The 24461-nt window shown below is 36.1% G+C and overlaps 1 protein-coding gene across 1 annotated transcript in view; it reads right to left on the reverse strand.

The window, feature by feature from the left end:
* Positions 1-24461, reverse strand: part of GABRA3 (gamma-aminobutyric acid type A receptor subunit alpha3) — a 197558-nt gene that overhangs the window by 79312 nt on the left and 93785 nt on the right. Inside the window, exon 3 of the mRNA XM_049643308.1 lies at positions 15869-15936. Coding sequence (XP_049499265.1) covers positions 15869-15936 — 68 coding nt within the window. The remainder of the gene's footprint in view (positions 1-15868; positions 15937-24461) is intronic.

A 24461-nucleotide genomic window follows, 5' to 3' on the forward strand; every position in this document is an offset into this window, starting at 1 on the left:
TGTTCATATCTTCAGCCCATTTTTTAATTGGATTATTTGGGTTTTTTTTGGTGTTGAGTTGTGCCAGTTGTTTATATATTTTGGGTACTAACCCTTTTTCTCCCTTCCAAGATTTTATTTAAATTCAAGTTATTTAACACACAGTGTAGTATTGATTTTAGGAGGATGTAGTGATTCATCACTTACATATAATACCCAGTGTCCATCCCAAAAAAGTGATGTCCTTAATGTCCATCACCCAATTTAGCCCATCCCCCACACATCTCCCCTCCAGCAACCCTCAGTTTGTTTTCTATAGTTAACAGTCTTTTATGGTTTGCTTCCCTCTGTTTTTATCGTATTTTATTTTTCCTTCCCTTTCCTTCCCTATTTTCATCTTTTTTTGCATCCTGAATTGCTCATGAGTAAAATCATATGGTATTTGTATTTAACTTATTTCACATAGCATAATACACCCTAGTTCCACCCATGTTGTTGCAAATGGCAAGATGACATTTCTTTTGATCGCTGAGTAATATTCCATTGTGTGTGTGTGTGTGTGTGTGTGTGTGTGTGTGTGTGTATGCCACATCTTCTTTATCCATTCATTAGTCAACAGACGTTTGGACTCTTTCCATAATTTAGCTATTGCTGATAATTCTGCTATAAACATTGGGGTGCATGTACCCCTTTGAATCAGCGTTTTTGTATCCTTTGGATAAATGCCTAGTAGTGCAATTGCTGGGTCATAGGGTAATTCTATTTTTAACCCTTTTTGGATATGTCCTTTGCAAATACCTTCTCCCATTCACTAGGTTGCCTTTTATTTTTGTTGGTTGTTTCCTTTGTTGTGCAAAAGATTTTTATTTCTATGTTGTCCCAATAGTACAGGACTATTCCCTTGCCTCAGGAGACATATGTAGAAAAATGTTGCTATTGTTCATGTCTCAGACATTACTACTTGAGGTCTCTTCTAGAATTTTTATGATTTCAGGTCTCACATTTAGGTCTTTAATCCATTTTGAGGTTTTTTTTTTTTTGTATGGTGTAACAAAGTGTTCAATTTCATTCTTTTGCATGGTACTGTCCAGTCTTCCCAACACCATTTGTTGAAGAGACATTTTCCCAATCGATATTCTTGCTTCCTTTGTTGATTAGTTGACCATATAATTGTGGGTTTACTTTTGGGTCTTTTACTCTGCTGAATTAATCTATGTGTCTATTTCTGTGCCATTACCATACTGTTTTGATTACTACAGCTTTGTAATATAACTTTAAATCTGGAATTGTGATACCTCCTGTTTTGCTTCTCTTTCTCAAAATTGCTTTAGCTATCAGTGTCTTTGTGGTTCCATATAAATGTTAGGATTGTTTGTTCTAGTATTGTGGAAAATGTTGTTGGTATTTTTATAGGGATTGCATTAAATCTGTAGATTGTTTTGGCTAATATAGACCTTTTAACAATATTTGTTCTCCCAATCCATTGGAATAGAATGGCTTTCCATTTCTTCGTCTTCAATTTCTTGCATCAATGTTTTATAGTGTTCAGAGTACATGCCTTTCACCTCTTTGGGTAGGTTTGTTCCTAGATATCTTACTATTTGGGATGTGATTGTAAATGGGATTGTTCTCTTTTTTTTAAGTTTATTTATTTTTAGAGAGAGAGCAAATGAGCACAAGTGGGGGTGGGGTAGAGAGAGGGAGAGACAGGATCGCAAGCAGGCCCTGCTCTGTCCATGCAGAACCCAACATGGGGCTTGAACTCATGAACTGTGAGATCATGATCCAAGCCAACACCAAGAGTTGGACACTTAGCCAACTGAGCCACACAGGTGTCCCAATGGGATTGTTTTCTTACTGTTTCATTATTAGTATATACAAATGCAACAGGTTCCTGCACATTGATTTTTGTATCCTGTGGCTTTACTGAAATCATTAATAAGTTCTAACAGTTTTTTGGTGGAGTCTTTAGGGTTTTCTATACATAGTATCATGTCATCTGCAAATACTGAAAATTTTACTTCTTCCTTACCGATTTGATACTTTTTATTTCTTTTTGTTGTCTAATTGCTGTGGCTAGGACTTCCAGTACTATGTTAAATAAAAGTGGTGAGGGTGGACATCTTTGTCTTGTTCCTGACTTTAAGGGAAATGCTCTCAGTTTTTTTCCCATTGAATATGATATTGACTGTGGGTTTTTCATATGTGGCCTTTATTTTACTGAGGTATAGTCCCTCTCAACCTACTTTGTTGAGGGCTTTTGTCATGAATGGATGTTGTACTTTGTGAAATGCTTTTTGTGTCTTTTGAAATAATCATGTAGTTTTTACCCTTTCTTTTATTAATATGATATATCACATTGATGACAAATTTCTTCTATTACTATGATGTATCACATTAATTTACAAATTTCTTTTTTAATATGATGTATCACATTAATTGATTTACAAATACTGAATCACCTGCCTTCTGGGAATAAATTCCACTTGATGGTAATAAATGATTTTTTAATGTATTGTTGGATTCTGTTTGCTAATATTTTGTTTAGGATTTTTTTTGTCCATGTTCATGAGAGATATTGGCCTGTAGTTTTCCTTTTTTGTGGTATCTTTATCTGGTTTTGGGATCAGGGTGACATTAGCCTCATAGAACAAATTTGGAAGTTTCCCTTCTATTTTTGGGGATTGAGAGGAATAGGTTTTAATTCTTCTTTAAAAGTTTGGTAGAATTTCCCTGGGAAGCCATCTGGTCCTGGCCTTTGTTTGGAATTTTTTGATTACTGATTCAATTTCTTTGCTGATAATCAGTCTGTTAAAATTTTCTATTTCTTCCTAGTTCAGTTTTAGATTTTATGCTTCTAGGAATTTATCCATTTCTTCTAGATTGTCTAATTTAACAACATATAATTTTTCATAATATTCTTTTACAATTGTTTGTATTTCTGTGGTGTTAGTTGCTATTTCTCCTCTTTTAATTCTGATTTTGAGTACTTCTCTCTCTTTCCCCCCCCCCCTCTCTCTCTCAATATTTCTCTTTTGATGGGTCTGGCTAGAGGTTTATTAATTTTGTTGATCTTTTCAAATAACCAGCTCCTGGTTTCATTGATCTATTTAATTGCATTTTAATTTCTATATCATTTATCTATGCTCTAATTTTTATTCTTTCCTTCTTTCGGCTGGTTTTAGAATTGTTTCTTGTTCTTTATCTAGCTCCTTTAGGTGTAAGGTTAGGTTGAGATATCTCTTGCTTCTTGAGATAAGCCTGTATTGCTATAAACTTCCCTCATAGGAATGCTTTTGCTGCATCCCAAGGAAGTTGGACCATTGTGTTTTCATTTTCATTTGTTTCTATGTGCTTTTTGATTTCTTCTTTGATTTCTTTGTTGACCCATTCATTGTCTGGTAGCATGTTATTTAATCTCCATAAATTTATGCTCTTTCCAGATTTTTTCTTGTTGATTTCCAGTTTCATAGCATTGTGGTCAGAAAAGATGCATGGTATTACTTCTTTTTGAATTGTTGTGACTTGTTTTATGGCCTAATATGTGATCTATTCTGGAGAATGGTACATGTACACTTGAAAAGAATGTGTATTCTGATGTTTTATGATGGACTGTTTTGAACATATCTGTTAAATCCATCTAGTTCAGTGTATCACTGAAAGCCACTGTTTCCTTGTTGATTTTCTGCTTACATGATCTGTCCATTGCTGTCAGTGTGTGGTTAAAGTCCCCTACCATTATTGTATTACTGTCAATTAGTTCCTTTATGTCTATTATTAACTGTTTTATGTATTTGGGTGCTGACATGTTGGATACATAAATATTTACAATTGTTCTTCGAGTTGGATTATCCACTTTATTATTTTATAGTGTCCTTCTTTGTGTCTGTTTATAGACTTTCTTTAGCAATAAATATTGCTACTCTGGCTTTCTTTTGACATCCAGTTGCATGACAAATGTTTCTCCATCCCCTCACTTTCAATCTGCATGTGTCTTTAGGTCTGAAATGAGTGTTTGTAAGCAGCATATGGATGGGGTCTTGTTTTTTTTTTTTTTTTTAATCCACTCTGACACCCTATGTCTTTGATTGGAGATTGGAGCATTTACTTCACTTACATTTTTATATATACCATTTGCAAATAGCAGTCTAAATTAAGAAAATGATCACTTAATTTTGAACTCATTCTTTACTCTTCCCCCTCCTTGTTTCAAATAGTTGGTATCATATTTTACATCCTTTTATTTTATTAATTCCTGGACTGATTGTTACGGGTATACTTATTTTTACTGCCTTTTTGTTTTCTACTTTCCTTACTCCTACTTATGGTCTTTTCTTTCCCTTCAAAGGGTCCCCTTTAGTATTTCTTGTAGGGGTGGTTTAGCTGTCATGAGTTCCGTTAGATTTTGTTTATCTGAGAAACTCTTCATCTCTTCTTCTATTCTGAATGATAGCCTTGTTGAATAGAATAGTCTAGGCTGCAGATTTTTCCCTTTCAGCATTTCGAATATATCCTGCCATTCCCTTCTAGCCTGCAAAGTTTCTGCTGAAAAATCAGCTGATCACCTTATTGGGTTTCCTTTGTATGTAATCATCTTCTTTTCTCTTACAACTTTTAAAATTCTTTATCACTTTTTTTTTTGTCATTTTATTGCTGTGTGTCTTGGTATGGACTTCCTTGAGTTGAATTTGTTGGGGGATCTCTTTGCATCCTGAATCTGGATCTCTATTTCCCTCTCCAGATTTGGGAAGTTTTCAGCTATTATTTCTTCGAATACATTTCCTGCCCTCTTTTCTATATCTTCTGGGATCCCTAAAATGTGAGTGTTGTTATGGTTGATGGAGTCACTGAGTTCCTTAAGTCTATTCTCATTACGCAGTATTTGTCTCTTATCTGTTCAGCTTGATGATTTACATTACTCTATCCTCCAGGTCACTGATACGATCCTCTGCTTCCTGTAGCCTACTGTGTATTCCATCTATTGTATTTTTAATTGCATGTCTAGAGTTCTTCATCTCTGATATTTTATTTTTTATCTTTGTGAATTGTCTCACTGATATCCTCCACTCTTTCCTCAAGTCCAATGAGTATCTTTATGATCATTGCTTTAAATTCTCTATCCAGCATATTATTTATTTTAGTTTTTCTCTTAGATGTCTTGCTGTGATTTTGTTGTGTTCTTTCATTTGGGACAATTTCCTCTGTCTCCTCATTTTGTCTACCTCTGTGTGTCTGTTTCTGTGTATTAAGAAATCAGCAACACCCTCTGCTTTTGAAAGTGGTGGCTTTATGAAGAAGTTCTGTAGTGCTCTGCAGCGCAGTGTCCCCTGTTCACCAGAACTCCTATGTGTGTTGCTTGCATCCTGCTATTGTGTCTGAGTAGCTTTCCCTTTCAACCCAGACTTCTTCACTGACTCTCTGCCTGTTGTGGGCTTTGCTTGCTTGTGTTCATGAGACCAAGGCAGGCTGGCTTTGAGGAGACATGACCGTAGGAGGGCTTAGAGGTAGGGTGGTGGTATTAGCAAAATTTACACTAAGCTACTAGTCCTAGACTGAGCCCCCAAAGCACAGAAACATCCAGGGGTGTGGCATGCAGCATCAGTGGTGGCCAGGAACACAAGGTATCTGTGCACATGGCAGCTGGGCAGGGTGTGCACATGGCATTAAGAAAATTTGCACTAAGCCAGTAGCTCTAGGCAAGAACCCCCAAGCATGGTGGCTTCAGGGATGCAGCACAGGGAGGCAGTGGCTGCACAGGGCATGTGTTGTACTAACAAAATTTGTGCTAAATCCAGGTCAGAGGCTAGTGGGCTTGAAGTGGGCCAGTCCTCTGGAGAACTCGTGGGTAGGGCACACTTCTAGGTTAAGTCACAAGTGTCTGTGCAGTGCCACTTCTCACAAGTGGCTCTAAGTTTATGCTGCAGAGTGGGGTAGGAATAAGGTGCCTGCCAGCTCCTTTGTTCCCAGAGAGGTCCCCCAATATACAATATACTCCAAAATCAGTATGAACAGATCTCCTTCCAATTGTGCAAGCTGTCACATCTATGTTGCCTTTCCTCTATCTGTTGTCTCTTTAAGGGTAGTGACCTGGCTCTCACTTGCCCTCCCTGCTTGCCCAGTGCTGAGTCAGTTGACTTTTAAGGCTCCAGGCTCTAAGTCCCACTGTTATATAAACTCATGGAATTCACTCCCCTGGTTTTTAAGACCAGACATTATGGGGATTCACTTTCCCTGTGTGGGCTCCCTGGTGCTTTGCCCTCTCCATGATCACAGTTCCCTCCCTTCTACAGACATCTCCCTACCACACTGGTTCTGCCCATCTAATTTTTCTGATGCACTTCTTGCCTACATTTAGTGGAGTTTGTTCTGCCAGTCTTTGGATCACTCTCTAGTTTATTGGCTTGGATGCAAATGATATCTAGTTGTAAACATGGGAAGGAGTGAGCCTAGGGTCCTCCTACTCCACCATCTTGCACCCCTTTCTACCAAAGAGCTTCCGAAAGTATAAATATTTTTTTACAAATAAAAGATTGAATGAATCCTCATGAAAAGAACTACTAAAATGAGTTTTTTTATGTAGTTGAAAATTAAACCAGCAGCAAGAAAGGGGTGCTTGGGTGGCTCAGTCGGTTAAGTGTCCAACTTCAGGTGAAGTCATGATCTCGCCGCCTGTGAGTTCGAGCCCCACATCAGGCTCTGTGCTGATAGCTTGGAGTCTGGAGCCTGCTTCTGATTCTGTGTCTCCCTCTCTCTCTGCCCATTCCCTGCTCATGCTCTGTCCCTCTCACTCTCAAAAAATGAATAAATGTTAAAAAAATTTTTAAGCTGCAGCAAGATGAAAGAAGGAATAGTGAGCACAAGTATTAATAAACTTATGGGTAAACAAATAATGGCTCTCTACAAATAATAATAAGGACTATAAAAACTAGGTAAAATAAATAACTAAAGTAAACCTATGGAAGGAGGGAGTAGGAATATGTTGGTTAATGCATTATTGCATTATTTGGGAGGAGAGTGAAGATATTAAACTTTAGGTCATGTATGTATGTAAACATTTAAAGTAACCATTAAAGAATGTACTAGAAACAAAATGTAAAACTTACAAAATAGTAGCAAAAAACAATTAGGAATATAGAAAATGCTTCATTCTATAGAAAACAAGAAAAAAATAAAGCATGAAAAAACATGGGAAAAAGAATACATAAGATAGTAGAAACTTAATATACTCTAAGGTTAAATAAACAGTATAGCCACATACTATATATATATATATATATATATATATATATATATATGCACACACACAAGGGTACACCTAAATAAACATAAAAACACAGGTTAACAGTAAAGTAATAGAAATATATATGGGCAAATCCTATCAAAATAAAGTGGTAAAACTATAAAGTACAGACAGAGTGGACTGTAAGATAAACATTTTTTCTTTGGGATAAAATATCTCATTACATTAAAAACAAAGTATCTTCAGTGGAAAAATAACAACTCTAAATTTTTATGTGTAAGAAATGTGGACTCAAAATACATAAGGTAAAAATTGAATTATGAAGAGAAAGTAACAAACCTTAGATTCTAAAAAAATGGAAGAACAATCAGACCAAAAATTTGTGTGATTAAAATATGTAAACAACCAGTTGACAAGATGGGCTAATATAGATATATAGATAGATAGATAGATAGATATCCTTTATCTACCTAACACTTAGTAAAACATAATTTTTTTTACCAAAAACAAGTGATCAAATGCTAAGTCATAAAGCAAATCTCAAGACACAGAAATATTTCATAACCTCCATACCATCTTTTTTCAATATGAGGCAATAAATTAGAAATTAATAACAAAGTTTTACATTTGAAAATTGAAAACCTCACTGTAAAAATTTCAAGAAGCAAAGAAAAAAACATAAAGGATACTGGAAAATACTTAAGACTAAAAAAAAAGAAGAAGAAAATACTTAAGGCTAAACAACAATAAAAAAATACTTATAAAATAAGAAATCTTGTAGTAGTACACTCAAGTGGTACTTGGAAGGAAATTCATAGCTGTAAAGAAGCCTTAAAGAAAGCCTTAAAAAAAGTAAAAGCCAAAACTAATCTACCTAAAGAAACCAGAAGGACCACAGAGTACTCCAAGTAAAGTGAAGAAAAAGATAATTGACATTTGTGGGGAAGACAGGGGGTGCAGTAGTGGCAGGAGCATCTCTGGTCTCTGCCCCTGTTTCCCACTCTCCTTGCACCTCCAACCATCCATGGACTCCCTGGAGTCACCCTGCTGCCTCTACTTCCTCTCACTGCTCATGATGTGTGTGTCAGTCCCCACACTGTGTGCTCCTCTGTCTGGGCCATAGATGGTGAGGATCTGATGAACTTCTAATAAGAAAAAAAGAAGGAGTATGGATGGATGAGAGGGAGAGAAGGAAGGAAGGATGAAAGAAAAAAATGATGCAGACAAATGCAAAAATCAGTAAAACAGAAAACAAAAAAGAAATAATACACACGATGAACAAAACTCAAAACAGGCTACTTTGAAAATAACAATATAGAAAACTTCTGATAAGTTTAATAAAGAAAAAGAGACAAAATAGAGGAACAGTTGTGGGGAGGGGTAGGAATACAGATGAAATAAGATTTGCCAAAAACTGTTAATTTTTGAACTGGGTGATGGATACATGAGGCTCCATTAAAGTATTGTGTGTGTGTGTGTGTGTGTGTGTGTGTGTGTGTGTGTGTTATATATCATCACTACCATCTTGTAGAGAATAGATTATAGTATGACAAGAATAGAGGCAGGGGAATCAGTTAGGGGCTTTTTGCAGCTGGGTATGCTAGAGGCAATGGGGGCCTGAACCAAAGTACTATCAGTTAAGGTAAGGAGAAGTGGTTTAATTTGGGAACTCCTATGAACACAGATACAAAGAATCATGAATAAAATAATAAACAAACCAATAGATGTATTTAAAAATCTTTATCAAGTTTAATTCTTTCAAGAAATGTAAAGATGACCTAATATTTAGAAAATCTTATCAATGGAATTAACTGCATTAAGAGATTAAAGAGAAAAATCATGCAATCATCTTAATAGGTGACAAAAGAGAAGTTGCAAGATTTGAAATACATTTATAACACACACATACATACCTTACAAAGCTAGTAATAAAATGCAGAATAGATCTATATATCTATCTATCATCATATTGATTACTGTTCACTATCATTTGTTTGGCCTTCCTATAAAATCTTGCAGAAATTCTCATATTATGAGTTCTGTCTTCCTAAATTAGGAATCAAAATAAATTATCAGTGTTTCTTGGAGTTAGACTAGTGATCTAAGAAACACCTCTCTCTCTCTCTCTCTCTCTCTCTCTCTCTCTCACACACACACACACACACACACACACACACACACACATATACACACACACACATCCCACAGGACACTTCAATTCAGAAGTATCAACATGAAGAAATAGGATCAGCATGGAGTTTCTACTTTTGCTGTGGTGGTAATAGAGGTGGTGGCAAAGGCAACTTGTTTTTAATGGCCATATTGGATAAAAAGGATGCTTACCCTCAAAGATAACCAGGAAAGTGCAAATAATATCAATTAGACATGATTTCATACCTAACAGAATGGCAAAAAATGTGTAACAACAGAAAGTATTAGCAAAAGTGCAGAGAAATGGACCTTTCATATGCTACCAGTGGACTTATAAATTGGTAAAACCCATCAAGAGAGTAATGTGGCCCTATCTGAAAAAAGTTAAAAATGTAAAATCCCTACAAATAAAAAATTTTATCTATAAGTTGATACCCTACAGAAACAAACTCAAACATATTCTCAATAAGACACACATAAGAATGTTTTTTGTATTGGTGTTTTTAATAGCAAAAATTTGGAAAGAGCCTAAATGCACAGTGGCAATATAATTGGACAAATGTATGAATAAAAATATGCATACATTGTAAAGTCTATAACAGTTACAATAAATGAATTAGAATTAAATGCATCAAAAAGAATAGAAGACTTGGGAACCATCCAATACATGCTTGAAAAAATAAGTTGTAAAATAATATACAAACTGCTGCATTTTATAGTTTGAAATATACTTATAGTATGAAAACCACTATATGTTATTTATTGTAATATTTGCTATTGTATGTTATATAATAAGTCTAGGTATAAGTCTAGAGTATGTTTGGAAGTGACCAAAAAATTCATTATTGTAATTATCTCTAAGGAGGGGGAGAGAGAGAGAAATGGGATCAGGATAAGGTACATAGGGAACTTTACCTGTATCTCTAAAGATTTTTTATTATGAGAAAAAATATGCTTAGTGAATCTACTCCTAAAATCATTGTTGCACTATATGCTAATTTGGATGTAAATTTTAAAAGATAAAAAATAAAATTAAAAAAAAAACCCTAAACAAACAAAAAGAAAAAATATGCTAAAATGTTTAAGATTTTTAAAAAGCTAGGTGATGGGTCTCCAATTTTTAATATATTTTTTTCTGTTCAGTCAGAACTATTGGGGAAAATCACATAGTGATTATTTGCTCCATAAGTATCCCATGACCTTTGGCCAAAAGCAATCAATTTTGACCTGACCATTCTAGAAATGCAATCAATTCCTTCCTTGTAAATTGAACCTTTGCATACTCTTCAAGAATGATGGCTTCCAAATTGACAAATAAATTTCATCGTTTTGTGAGGCATTTAAAGAAAATATTCCAGATAATAAGCCCAAATCTGCCTCCTGAGAAAAGCACTACACTTGGCAGAGATGACATGTACCTCTTGGGGAAGAATTTTTGCTTTGGTGTTAGACCCTGAATGTCTTCAACTCTCTAACACTGTTCAGTGTATCAAAGCAGGTTCCCACAAAGGGCCTGCAAGGGTGATTTAACTTTAGCAGGGTCTGAGCCCAAGGTAGCTGACAACAGCATTACAGTGAAGGTATTGTCACTGCCTCACAGGCCACTCCTCCCTTATTTTGGCCATCTGGACTTCCCTTTGCTCTTTGTCTTATTATCATTCTGAATTTTGAAGAATGATAATCCACCTGCCCTTTTCAGTTGCATTTAGGTCTTGAGATAGTCTGATTAGCCTATTTTACATAAAAGTAGCCCAGGAGATTATTGGTTTGGACTCCTAAGCAAAACCCCACGGACTTGGACTCCTTTCTATATTGCATCTGGGAATATGTTATCCAATGGAAGAGGGGGAAACGGACAGCCCAAGAGGCTTTCAAAACAGACAGAGTCTCCCCTTAATTCTGTGCCTCAGACCGCCAGTAAGTGAGGGCTTGAAGTGAACATAGCCACTTTTTCAGTGCTTTGGGGGAAACAGGTAATTTCAAGCCCACTGCCACCAGGAAAGAGGTCCCTGCTCTACTTTCTTTTTAATCAATACAACCTTTTTTTTTTTACTGTGTGGTCTTTGGATACTCCGGTAACTGCATGATTTTCAAAAGCAGCTGTCAGACCAAAATATATGCCTTATATTATCAAGACTTATGATTATAATATCTTTTATGAATTCTTATTTCCCAAGCCTCTAATTTTTTTCAATAGGCTATATGATTAGTTCTTTTACTATATTACTACTTGCATCATTACCTTGTTGTCCACTGTATATCCTAGGAAGTTTCTCTGTTGACAAGTGGCAGGTGGCAGTTGTTACCTAGCAAGTATCTGAACAATGAAAGTATTCCTGGGAAGAGAGTGAAGTTGACAATACTTAAAACTGGCATTTTGTTTCCTAGTTGTTCTCATTCGGACTCTACTAACATTATTACTCTTTGTCCTCCTTATTTTCTCACTATCTTTATCAGCACATTCAGATAGATATTTATTAAATACATAATTCAAGACCCTGAACCTATGACATGTCCAAACCTGGAGCCTTAGGATGGGAGTTAGAGTGGAAATTTTGTCAGAAAGTGATTTGGACCAGGAGAGAATCCAAAGTTTTTCTCAGCTGGTATATTTCTTTTTTTTTTTTCAAGCTTTATTGAGGTATGAGTGTCAACTAAAAATTGTACATCTTCAGGTTGTAGAATGTGATTGTAAAGTGTGTAATGTGATAGTTTAATACATGTATACATTATGAAGTTATTACCACAAATTATCACATCACTTCACATAGTCACGTGTGTGTGTGTGTGTGTGTGCGTGCGCGTGTGTGCTGAGAACACCTAAGATCTACTCTCTTAGAAAATATCAATAGTGACTTTTCTACTTTCTTTTCCAATCACTGGCCATATGCATAGCATTCCATTTTTAAGCCAGTATCCAACTCTTTTTGGATTCTAATTCAAAGGATCTTGGGAGACCAGGGAAAATTTATACTTTCCAAGACCATTGCTCGCTGGTAAGAAATGGACATACCCAATTTGAAAGAGAAGTGGCAATTAAACTGCATTTTCACTAAATCTTTTGCAGCCTTCCCCTCATTGCCACTACACCATCTTCCCATACACCAATTGAGAAAATGGTATAAACTCTTCTAAAGTAGAAAGTCATGAAGGGGCACATTGCCTTAGTTAATTCAAGTTGGGATTGTATCCCTTTTTCTCTTTCTCTCCCGGGAGACCACGGGTATAGGATTGGTATTACTGCTGAGAAGCAGCATGTATTTTTTTTAACCATCAACCTTTATTTGTTACAAATGGTTAACAAATCTTTTCATTTGTGATGCCTGTAAAATTCCCACTGTAATCAGTTTTCAATTTACATCCTGTACTCTTTAATAAATTTTCTTTCTCTGAGTTTTCCCTTAGAAACATCTACTGCTGTTTGTTTTCATTTATGCCTGATTCCCTATTGTCATAGCTCCTTAAGTTCATACATGGAGAAGCCACCAAAATTAGCAGCCCAAAGCTTAGAGTCATCAATTATTGACTCACTAGTCTTGCTACTGGATAGTGTCTCCCGAAGAAAGCTACTTTTACTCTTTGTCTACAGGGCTTGCTACTAATGTTTCATATCATCTCAATAAACACTTACAAAAGACCTGTGTCAGGTTCTATGCTAGATGCTAGAGATACAGAAATGTACCTGATATGTTCTCTACCTTGACAAACTCAGTCAAGTGGAGGAAAACAGTCATAATTTCCCCCTCAAATTTAATTTGTTTCATCTCATTTATTCTTGCATTTAACAAATGGTTGAGAGTCTACCAAGTGTCAAACATTGATTAGGTATTGGTGGTACTGAGATTAACAAAAGAGATATGGCCTTTCATGGAGCTTTTTGTAAAACTCAGAATCTGTGTCTGTGGGGAACAGTGCTTGAGCAAGGAGAACAATAGCTGCAAAGGGTTATGGGTGATGCTGTTTCAATACTCAAAGTGGCACCACAATTTTTCCTCTTTAGGAACAAAAAATATGTTTCTATTTCTTTAGGAAAGTATTCTGGACCAAAATTCCATTTGGCTGGAAGTGAGTCAAGAATCCAGCCAGCTCTAATTTTCATCTACTTACCCAAGCAGCCTGTAGTCTCAGGGGAGCCTGGGTTATTGCTTCAGCTAGTTACTAAAGCCAGACAAGTCTGTGATGCTTCATCCAAAGTCATCCCTGACCCAGGGTCAATTGCCACAGTATACTAATTAGTACAGGAAGAACAAATTGTTAAAAACACAATAAATGTATTTCCCAGCCAGATCATAGCCATTCTGACTTGTAACAAGATGGAAGTGTAGCTAAAAATAACCTGAAATGTATTTGATCTAATTCTGCTGCCTTCCCTATCAAGAAAGCTGTTCTGTTGCTTCTGTTTAATCATGAGGGAGAAAAACAAAGAAGCAAGTGGAATATTAAACTTCAAGAGATAGAAAATATGGATTGCTTAAAATGTCTCCAGCCTCTGCATACCCATGTGTGCCTGCTTGGGTGCAGTAGGAGCAGGGAGAGTATCTGGTTTGGGTAACTGTTGCATATGTGTGTTTCTGTAGTATCCCTGGATTTAGATATCTGTTTACACACATGTGTTCATGAAGTACTCGGGATAGGATTGGACTATTTTTATTCTGTATGTATTTTCTTGTGTGCATGTACATTTGTCTGAATGAATTTGTGGATACTGGCACATGAGTGAGAGTGTGTATGTGTTCAAAGAGTAGCTTCAGTCATTTTCTTGTAAAAATCCTAATCCATCACTAGTTCCCAGAAATACAAAGAGAGAGCTCATACCCTGGTGAATCTAGTTACCTCCAATGGCCTATAAGTTCTCTGAATATAGGGGTCTCTAGAGCTCCTTAATGCAGAGTTGGCCTTCTAAGGAGTACTTGTTGAATGACCAATTGATAATAGTTTTAATGCATGCTTGGATCTGAAGCTGTGGGCATTAGTAGTCAATAGGTTGTGATGGAACAATCTAGACATACAGGTTTTCCTGATGCCCCTTTGAGAGACCCATCTCCTCCACTCCTTATACATCAAACATGCCCCTTACTGAACTCTACCTATGTGTCAAGTACTCTATTAAGTACCAGGGAAGCCATGAAGACTTGGTACTTGCCCTTAAGGTGTACAAAAGGAGCCTGCCATTTCTCTGTATCCTCTTTTTTCCACACTTGAAAGATAAAGTTCAGGCCTTGCCTCACAACCAACTCATAACTCCCTCTGCTGAAAATGAGCCTGCTTCTCCAACTGACTTGTAGACCTTGCCTAATTGAAGGAAGTGCCAGGTAAAATCAATATACCTAAACCAACCCTCAGCCTCCAGTCTTTTCCCTTAATAGTTCATCCTATACAGACTGCTAGAATGCTATACAGACTGCTAAATCATTCTAAAACAACACCTGTATATTTTTATTTCTCTACTCAAATCTACTCAATCATTCTGTCTATCAAGGCAAACTCTATCATGTACTTGTACAACTGTTTGTATCTACCCAACAGGCCTAAAGAAGATTGTCTCCTGCTTAAGTAGTAGTCCCATGGAAGATACATAGAAAAGAATCCAAGTAGCAAACATTGACATTTCATATTTTTGGACATTTTATATTTTGGGGGCATTTCATATTGTTAGGACATTTTTTTCTGACTTTAAGATTTTTATTTGCCATACAAAGTCACTCATTCAACAAAAATTCATTGAGCATCTAATAACTGCCAGGCATACTGGGAAGATAATAGCTTATTTATTTCCTTACATGATAATTATTCAATCAAATATCTGACACTTAGTAGATATTGATCAGATGGTCCTGATGGGGTCTCCTGCCTCAACTCTCCACAAACTACATTCTTTGCTTTGTCAGCAAGGGATAATGGAAGAAGTCCTTGAAGAGAGCTCATGAGTCTCCCTTTAGTAGCTCTGCTATGCCCTGACTTATTCCTTGAATCTGCTCTAAAGCTCTCCCCTGCTCACATCTGTAGAAGGATCAGTTTTCAGAAGTGGTTTTGACTCTTCCTCCAAACATTTTGCATCACCATGTTCAGTCCGTGTCCCCAGAGAATAGGGCCTGTTTGCAAGGAGCAGACTTCTTGGATGATACTACAGACTGCTTGACTGAGAGTCCCCACCGCAGTGCTCTCCTCACATGACCTATCTCTGCTAATATGTGTGTAGTGCTAGAAAATGTGAAGGGAGACATCAAGGAAAATTTAATTGAGGTTAGGGAGACAAGCTGAATTTTGATAGATGTGTTATGGAAATAAAGGAAGGGTATTCATGATGAGGGGATATGCTTTATATGTGAATAGGTGGGGAGAGCAGGGGAAAAGATGAGTTTCACCAAATGCAGGATGGTGAGCATAGGGAATACATAAGACAAGACTACTCCTTAGAACATAGCTACAAACCCTAATTTCTTTTCTTTGATCTTTTGTATCATCTTTCACTTTTACCTTTGCAGGAACTATACTTACCATGTCAGTGTCCGACACAGGGCCAAAACTGGTTACATAGATGTCAGTCTTCACTTCAGTTACTGCATCTAGGCCAGAGAAAGTGGGAAAGCAGAGTGTCATGAATGTCAGTTCCCTCATCTCAGAGAGAGTCCAACACAGTACTCCAAATGACAACTAACTTGCTACTTCTGAGAAAGTATACTTGACAGTGATAAGAAAACCTGTAATATTTCTTCAGAGAACATGTTAGGTACAGGTAAAAGTTTATCCCTTTAGATATCACTAAGAACAACAACAGAATCCCCGGGGCGCCTGAGTGGCCCAGTTGGTTGAGCATCCAACTTCAGCTCAGGTCATGATCTCACAGTCCATGAGTTTGAGCCCCTCATCGGCCTCTGTGCTGATACCTTGGAGCCTGGAGCCTGTTTCAGATTCTGTGTCTACCTCTCTCTCCACCCCTCCCCCACTCATGCTCTGTCTCTCTGTCAAAAATAAATAAACATTAAATTTTTTTTAAAAAAAAGAACAACAGAATCCCCAAAGTTTAAGAGCCCTGAGAGATCACTGACATTATTATGTGCTAGACTTTCACATTGGGATTACCCATACCTGTGGTAGGTTACCAATGTTCTAATATCCAACTCTAATACTTCCATAAACATGGAATGATTGCCTTCCCACTCCCCTGCCCTCTTAATGTAGGGAGAGGCCACGTAACGGATTTTGGTTGTGGGGGGAAGTTATATGTGTCACTCTCTGGCTGGAACAATTAATGTCCAGTGTGAGACCATGGAAACATGTTATTCTAGAGCTACCATAAGATTGAAACAGCCTGGTGATGAGCCAACACATGAAGGACAACTGCCCTGGAAAGTTGCCTGGATCCACAACAGACTTTGCATGAATGAGAAATGAACTTTAGTTGGGTTAAATGACTGAGAGTTGAAAATGACTGATATCACCTGATAAATGGTCTTTGCATTTATTTTTCTTTACTGTAACTGTCTGTTTACTTGTGTGCCTCCCCCACCTTACCCAAAAGCTCCTGTATGGCAGTGTCTTTGTTTTCTTATCTCTGTATTCTTAGTACATTGAAAAGGACCCTGTTATTCACATGGTACTCACTGAACATTTTTAGTATGGATGGATAAATCTCATCACATATTTACCAAGTTGGAAAATGATACCCAGAGAAGTGAAGTTATTTCATTACTAGGCTTCTCTTTTCCTGCTTCAGTCAGCCCTGCTTACCCCATTGCAGCCCAGACTAGCCCACACACTCCAGAATTCCTCAGATAGAACACAGGGAAGCCTATGCCAGCCTAGCAAAGACCCCATCATTATATTAAATTCAAATAATCCCAGTTTAGATCAGTATACCAAACCCCAGTAGAGTACACCAGTAGCCCAGCCAATACCAATAAAGCCCACACAAGACTTGATGTATATTTATATACATATACATATTTATATACATATTTATATATAAATATATAATGAGGCTGACTACTACAATCTATGACACTATTTCTTTTATCTTATGGACAGGTAGGGAACATATCTACCTACTTCATCTGTAGCATATTCACTATATTCATCCAGTCCTGGGTTCTGGCCCAGATGTACTTTAGATATTGTTGACTTGCTACTTTTCAGAACCATCTTTTCGGCTTAATACACTGTTCCTCTACTCATGAACTGAGTATATTCAAGGTCACTGTGCAAAACCACAAACATTATGTTTTCAGAAGAAACTATGAGTATCATTTAATAATAATCAGCACTATAGTCAATTCACCAAACACACACCTTACTCCCAAGCTTAATCAGGAAATAATATGCTTTTGAAACCAGAGCTGTGTTTTAAATAGTTTGGAGCACAGGCTTACCTCATTGCCATTTCTATGCTTGAAGGAGAAGAGACAACACTTCAGGACCCAGAACACACCTCCTGAAGACTTGTCCCTTCAGATACACTCCCAGGTTTATTGGCTAGAGAATCATTGTCCTACCCTCAAGTACTAAAATAAACTTAACTAATTAATGGAAGAGACCACAATTACATTTGAATCCAATATTCTATCTAGGTACGACATAGTTAGATACAGAACTTTCTAAACCAATATAATTGTAAAATGGTAAGATAGTTATGCAGACTAAAAACTGGTTACTCAGACTATAGGAAAAAAAAAGGAGAAAGATACTGGTGGTAAAGTTAAATTGCAAGAGACCACCAAGGGGACAGTGGAGTCACTATAGGTGGAAAGGGAAAGGGCTATAACAAAGAGTCTTGGGTTCTGGATCTCTGCCCCTGACTTGCTGAATGCTTTAAACAAGACTGTTTTCATTTTAGCTGCTCTCTTGTACAATGAGGGTATGGGACAATCTAAATTCCAAATTTCCTTTTTGTTTTAACTAGGAACTATGACTGTAAATCCAAGCAAAAAAATGTCTGACTAAAGATGCCCAATGGTAGCAAGAAATAAGCTGCCTGAGGAATGTAGGAGATTTAATGCAAATGTGGTGCTCCTGCTCTCTTTTAATTATTCACTTTCACTTAAAAGGCACCTCTTGATTGCTAAAAGGGAAACAGTGGCGAGATGCTGCTTTCCCAATGAATTAGGGCTCACCCAAGCTTCAGAAATTTCCCTGGCTTTGCTGCAGGGAAAGGGAGTTGGGAAGTCTGGTTTAGCACACAGGATGCCAAATCCCTTCTTCCTCTATATCTGTCCCATTTGGAAAGAATCTGGAGGATAAGAGAATTAAGGGAAGTGGTACAAAATAAAGGGGAGGAAGTGTAAAGAAGGGGGGAGGAAAGAAAGAAGAGAGAGAGATAATGCGAAGAAGATTGAAAGAAAAAGCAAGAAAGGATTAAATGGGAAAAAGACAAAGAGAATAGACAAAGGTTGCCCAGAAGTCTAAGGTCCTGGGTCCCAGACATAGAAGGGAGTGTTCACTCACTACTCCAGATTCTCTGTGTGAAAGAATGGTTAGAAGTTTGCTCTTCTTTCATTTAACTTAATGAAAAGATGAGTGAATTAGACTAGAACTGATAAGGGCTACAATTCATAATCTAGCTCCTTTTCATAGTCTTCCTGGTAGAGACAAATGTGAGACATGAATTAATGAAGAGATAAGAAGGCCTCCCCACTCCCACTTTATTTAACAATTGTTTTCAGATGCTCCTTGGTGCTTTCTTTATTTGCTTTGGGTATCCAATTTCCTTCCAATGTTATCCTTTGAAACCAAACATGAACAGAATTGTTTCCTTTTGCAAATTTACTGTGATATTGGAAGTGCTTGAAAGCTCCTGTCTTTACATTAACATACATGACCTCAGTGGTACTCCCACTAGTGGGGAACTTATCAACCAGTTCTTATGTCATTTCTGCTTGTTTTGATCTGAAAGACTAAATAGAAGCCAGTCAGCAAGTGAACACTGTCTTTATATTGAATATGTTGTTCATAACAAATTGTATTTTCTAGTTTGACTTCAAATAGATTGACAAGAAATTGTGAATTTTCTCCTTTGAGCAGAAACCAGAGTAGGTTCCTCAACTCGAGTTGCTCCACCCTAGCACAAAATAAACATCGGTTTTAGCACTGCCCTTTGGACTCACCCAACAAAATTTGCTTCTTAATCCTTTGAGATTGAAATTTGAGATCAGAAATTGAAAGAACGTGATCACAGTACCCCTAAATTTTCTTTTCTTGTTCCTTTCTAGACTAAATATCCTGACTTCCTTTAACTATGTCTCCCCTCCCTTTGACATGGTTTTAATCATCCTCCCTATACTTCATTCACTTTCCTCTGGCTTAGGTCTGATTTTTTTTTTTTCTGACACTGAAATGTTTTATGGTGGAAGTTTGTCGCAATTCCATTTAGAGACAAGCTCATGAGATGAATGCTATGAACAAAAGCCAACTCTACCCCCTTATCTAATTATAGGCCATAATGTACAAAAGTCCTTTCTAATGAAAGTCTTTCTAAGAATAGTGAGGCTTTGAGGACAGGAACTTTTGCTAGAAGAAAAAAATCCTTAACTTTTCTATTTTCTTGTTTCCAGATCACTGAGAATTTTGGAGAACATGCGCTTATTGTTGTACACACTTGTCATCTTGAGAGACACCGGACTGGTAGAAATGAGCTCCCATGTGACTAGCTATCATGGATAGCTAGCTACATGAACTTAGGGAGTGGGCTACCATGACTTAGGGACAGGGTTTCACAGATCTGAGAGCTGGAGTGTTCTCTTCTTATGTTAATAGCCTTTCCATTTGTCTTTGACAACCCTTGGGGACCTAGATACTGGAATTCCTCAGTGACCCCATCCCTCATTAGCACTGATTACAGATAAGCTCTCCAGGGAAATAAAAAACAGGTGATTTAGGGGAGCAGAAATTACAAGAGTCTCTGTCAGCTCTAATCTTTGAAATTGACTCACACCCTCTTTTGCAGGCTGTTTGGGCAAGATTCATAACTTTTAACATTTGGTAGGTTTGAAGACTAGCCCCATGTTTATGCTAGTCCATCTAGTGTGGGGTACCTGGAATGTACAGCAAATATATTTTTTAATTGAGATAAAATTGATATGTAACATTATATTAGTTTCAGGTATACAACATAGTAATTTGATATTTGTGTACCTTACAAGGTGATCATCACAATAAGTCTAGTTACCATCCATCACCATACAATTGACCCCCTTCACTCTTTTCTCCTACTCTATAATTCCTTTGACCTCTGATAATCACTAATCTATTCTCCCTGTCTATGAGTATTTTTTGTTTATTCATTTGTTTTATTTTCGATTCTACACATAAGTGAAATAATATGGTATTTGTCTTTCTCTGACTTATTTTACTTAGCATAATACCTTCAAGGTCCATGCACGTTGTCACAAATGGCCAATGTCCTTTTTTATGGCTGAGTAGTATTTCATTATGTGTGTGTATATATGTGTATGTATGTATATGTATATACATACATACACATATATACATATGTATATGTGTGTATATATATATATATATATATATATATATATGCATGCTACATCTTTTCTATCCATTCATTTATCAACACTTAGGTTGTTTCTATATCTAAATAATACTGCAGTGAACATAGGGGTGCATATATCTTTTTGAATTAGTATTTAAATTTTCATCAGATAAATATCCAGAAGTAGAATAGCTGGATAATATGGTAGATCTATTTTTAACTTTTTGAGGAACTTTCATAATGTTTTCCATAGTGGCTGTGCCAGTTTTAATTTCTACTAACAGTGTATAAGGAATTTTTGTCTTTTTAATAATAGGCATTCTAACAGGTGTGAGGAGATATTTCATGGTAACTTTAATTTGTATTTCCCTGGTAATTAATATCATTGAACATTTTTTTTCATGTGCCTGTTAGCCATTTGTATGTCTTCTTTAGAAAGTGTCTGTTAAGATCCTTTGCCCATTTTTTAATTGTTTGTTTCTTTTGCTATAGAATTGAATTCTTTATATACTTTGGATATTAACCCCTTACACATATATAATTTGCAATTATGTTCTCCCATTCAGTGGGTGGTCTTTTCATTTTGTTGATTTTCCTTGCTTTGCAGAAGCTTTTTAGTTTGATGTAGTCCCACTACTCTATTTTTGCTTTTTGTTGCCTTTGCTTTTAGCATCAGATCCAAAGATTCAATGCCAAAACTAATGTCAAGGAGCTTACCATCTATGTTTTCTTCTAGGAGTTTTATGGTTTAAGGTCTTACATTCAAGTTTTTAATCCATTTTGAATTGCTTCTTGTGTATGGTGTAAGGCAGTGGTCAAATTTTATTCTTTTGCATGTGGCTGTCCAGTTTTCCTAGCATCACTGATTGAAGAGACTAGTTTTTTCCAATGTATATTTTGGTTCCTTTGTTGTAAACTAATTGACAATATAGGTATGGGTTTATTCCCAGGCTCTCCTATGCTATTGCATTAATCTAGATGTCTGCTTTTATGCCAATATCATACTGTTTGGATTGTTATAGCTTTGTAGTCTAGTTGGAAATATGGAAGCATGCTACCTCCAGCTTTGTTCATTCTCAAGATTGCTTTGACTGTTTGGGGTCTTTCGTGATTCCACACAAATTTTAGGATTTTTTCTAATAGTTCTGTGAGAAATGCTTTTGGTATTTTAATAGAGATTGCATTGAATCTGTAGTTGCTTTGGGTAATATGGACATTCTTCTAATCCATGGACACAGAATATCTTTCCAATTATTTGTGTCATCTTCAATATCTTTCATCAGTGTCTTATAGTTTTTAGTGTACAAGTCATTCATTTCCTTGGTTAAATGTATTACTAGGTATATGATTATTTTGATGCAATTGTAAGTGATATTTTTTTTCTTAATTTTCTTTTTCTGGTAGTTTGTCATTAGTGCACAGAAACACAACAGATTTATGTATTTATGTATATTGATTTTGTCATCTGCAACTTTACTGAATTCATTTATTAGTTAATAGTTTTTTGGTGGATGAAGTCTTTAGGGTTTCCTATATATAGTATCATGTCATTTGTAAATAGTTCATGTCATATGTAAATAATGATGGTTTTAATTCTTCCTTTCTAATTTGGATATCTTTTATTTTTGTTTCTTGCCTAATTACTTTGCCTAGAACTATACCTTAGTTTTATTATCTGTAAAAAAATAGTTGAATTTTTTAAAACTTTTTTTAATGTTTATTATTTACTTTTGAGAGAGAGAGAGAGACAGACAGACAGAGCAACAGCTGGGGAGGGGCAGAGAGAGAGGGAGACACAGAATCTGAAGCAAGCTCTAGGCTCTGAGCTGTCAGCAAAGATCCCAACGCAGGGCTCAAACTCACAAACTGAAATCATGATCTAAGCCAAAATCGGATGCTTAACCGACTGAGCCACCCAGGAACCCCATAAAAAATACTTGATTTTTTTTTTATGATTCCAATGTAAAATATATTATGTTTTCCAAGACCATAATAGATTAGAAGAGGCTACGAGAGGCACATACACTTTTTTCCTTAAAGAAATGTTGAAAGAAAGAAAGAAAGAAAGAAAGAAAGAAAGAAAGAAAGAAAGAAAACTTAAACTATGGGGACTACACCAAAACAAACAAACAAACAAACAAACAAACAAACAAACAAACTTTTGCACAGTGAAGGAAACAAAACAAAAAGGCAACCTACTGAATGAAATAAGATATTTGTAAATGCTGTATCTGATAAGGTGTAAATACAAAAAAATATATAAAGAACTTACACAACTCAACACCCAAAAAACAAATAAAACAATTTAAAATGGTCACAGGACCCGAAGAGACAATTCTCTAAAGAAGACACACAGATGGCCAAAAGTGCTTGTACAGAGTACTCAACATCACTCATCATCAGGTAAATGCAACTTAAAACCACAATGAGTTATTACTTCATGACAGGATGGCTAAAATCAACAACACAAGAAACAACAAGTGTTGGCAAGGATGTGAAGAAAGGGGAACCATTGTGTACTATTGGTGGGAATGCAAACTGGTGAAAGCCACTATAAAAAATAGTATGGAGATTCTTCAAAAACTTAAGAATAGAATTACCATACAATCCAGTAATTCCACTACTAGGTATTTATCCAAAGAAAGCAAAAGCACTAAATCAAAAAGATATATGTATCCCTATGTTCACTGCAGCACCATTTATAATAGCCAAGATATGGAAGCAATGAAATTGTCCATCTATAGATAAATGAACAAACAAGTTGTGGTATGTACACACACACACACACTGGAATATTAATCAGCCATAAAAAATAATAAAATCTTCCATTTGCAACAATGTAGATGGATTTAGAGGGTATAATGCTAAGTGAAATAAGTCAGAGAAAGACAAATACCATATGATATCATATGATGTGTATAATTTGAGAAACAAACAAATAAATAAAAGAGACAAACCAAAAAAAAGCCTCTTAAATATAGAGAAACATACTGGTGGTTTCTGTGGGGGAATGGGCAAAATAGGTGAAGAGGGTTAAGAGTATATTTATAATGAGCACTGAGTAATGTATAGAATTGTTGAATCATTCTGTAAAACTAAAAGCAATATAAGACTGTATATTAAATATACTTGTATTTAAAACAAGGAGAAAATTGAGACAGTCATAAAATTTAAAAACTAATATAGTAAAACATAATAATAGTAAAAAAATAATAATTTAAAAAGCTAAAATATTTTTTTTTCTGTACAAAAGAGGTGACTGAAAGCAGGTTGAATACTTGTGGGTCAGATCTGGAGCTCTCCTTATAAAGAGGCTAGAAAAAGTGAAGCTGAACTGATGTCTAGTGTAGGCTCTGATTGAGGCTGCAGACTTGGGTTAGAGGGTGGGTGGGGATGACATGATGTACAAATACATAGTCTTGAGATTAGGAATTGAGCCGAGTGGTTTGTTGTAGTAGGAATGGATCAGCAATATCACAATAAAGAAGAAACTTCAAAATATTATTGTAACTCTATTTTGCAGTGATCAGAGTAGAAGCAAACCATAGAACCACTATGCAGCAAGAAAAATAAGGTAAAAAAAACTAAAATTAAAACTAAACTAAACTG

This window comes from Panthera uncia, chromosome X (genome assembly GCF_023721935.1).
Source record: "Panthera uncia isolate 11264 chromosome X, Puncia_PCG_1.0, whole genome shotgun sequence".
Lineage (NCBI taxonomy): Eukaryota > Metazoa > Chordata > Mammalia > Carnivora > Felidae > Panthera > Panthera uncia.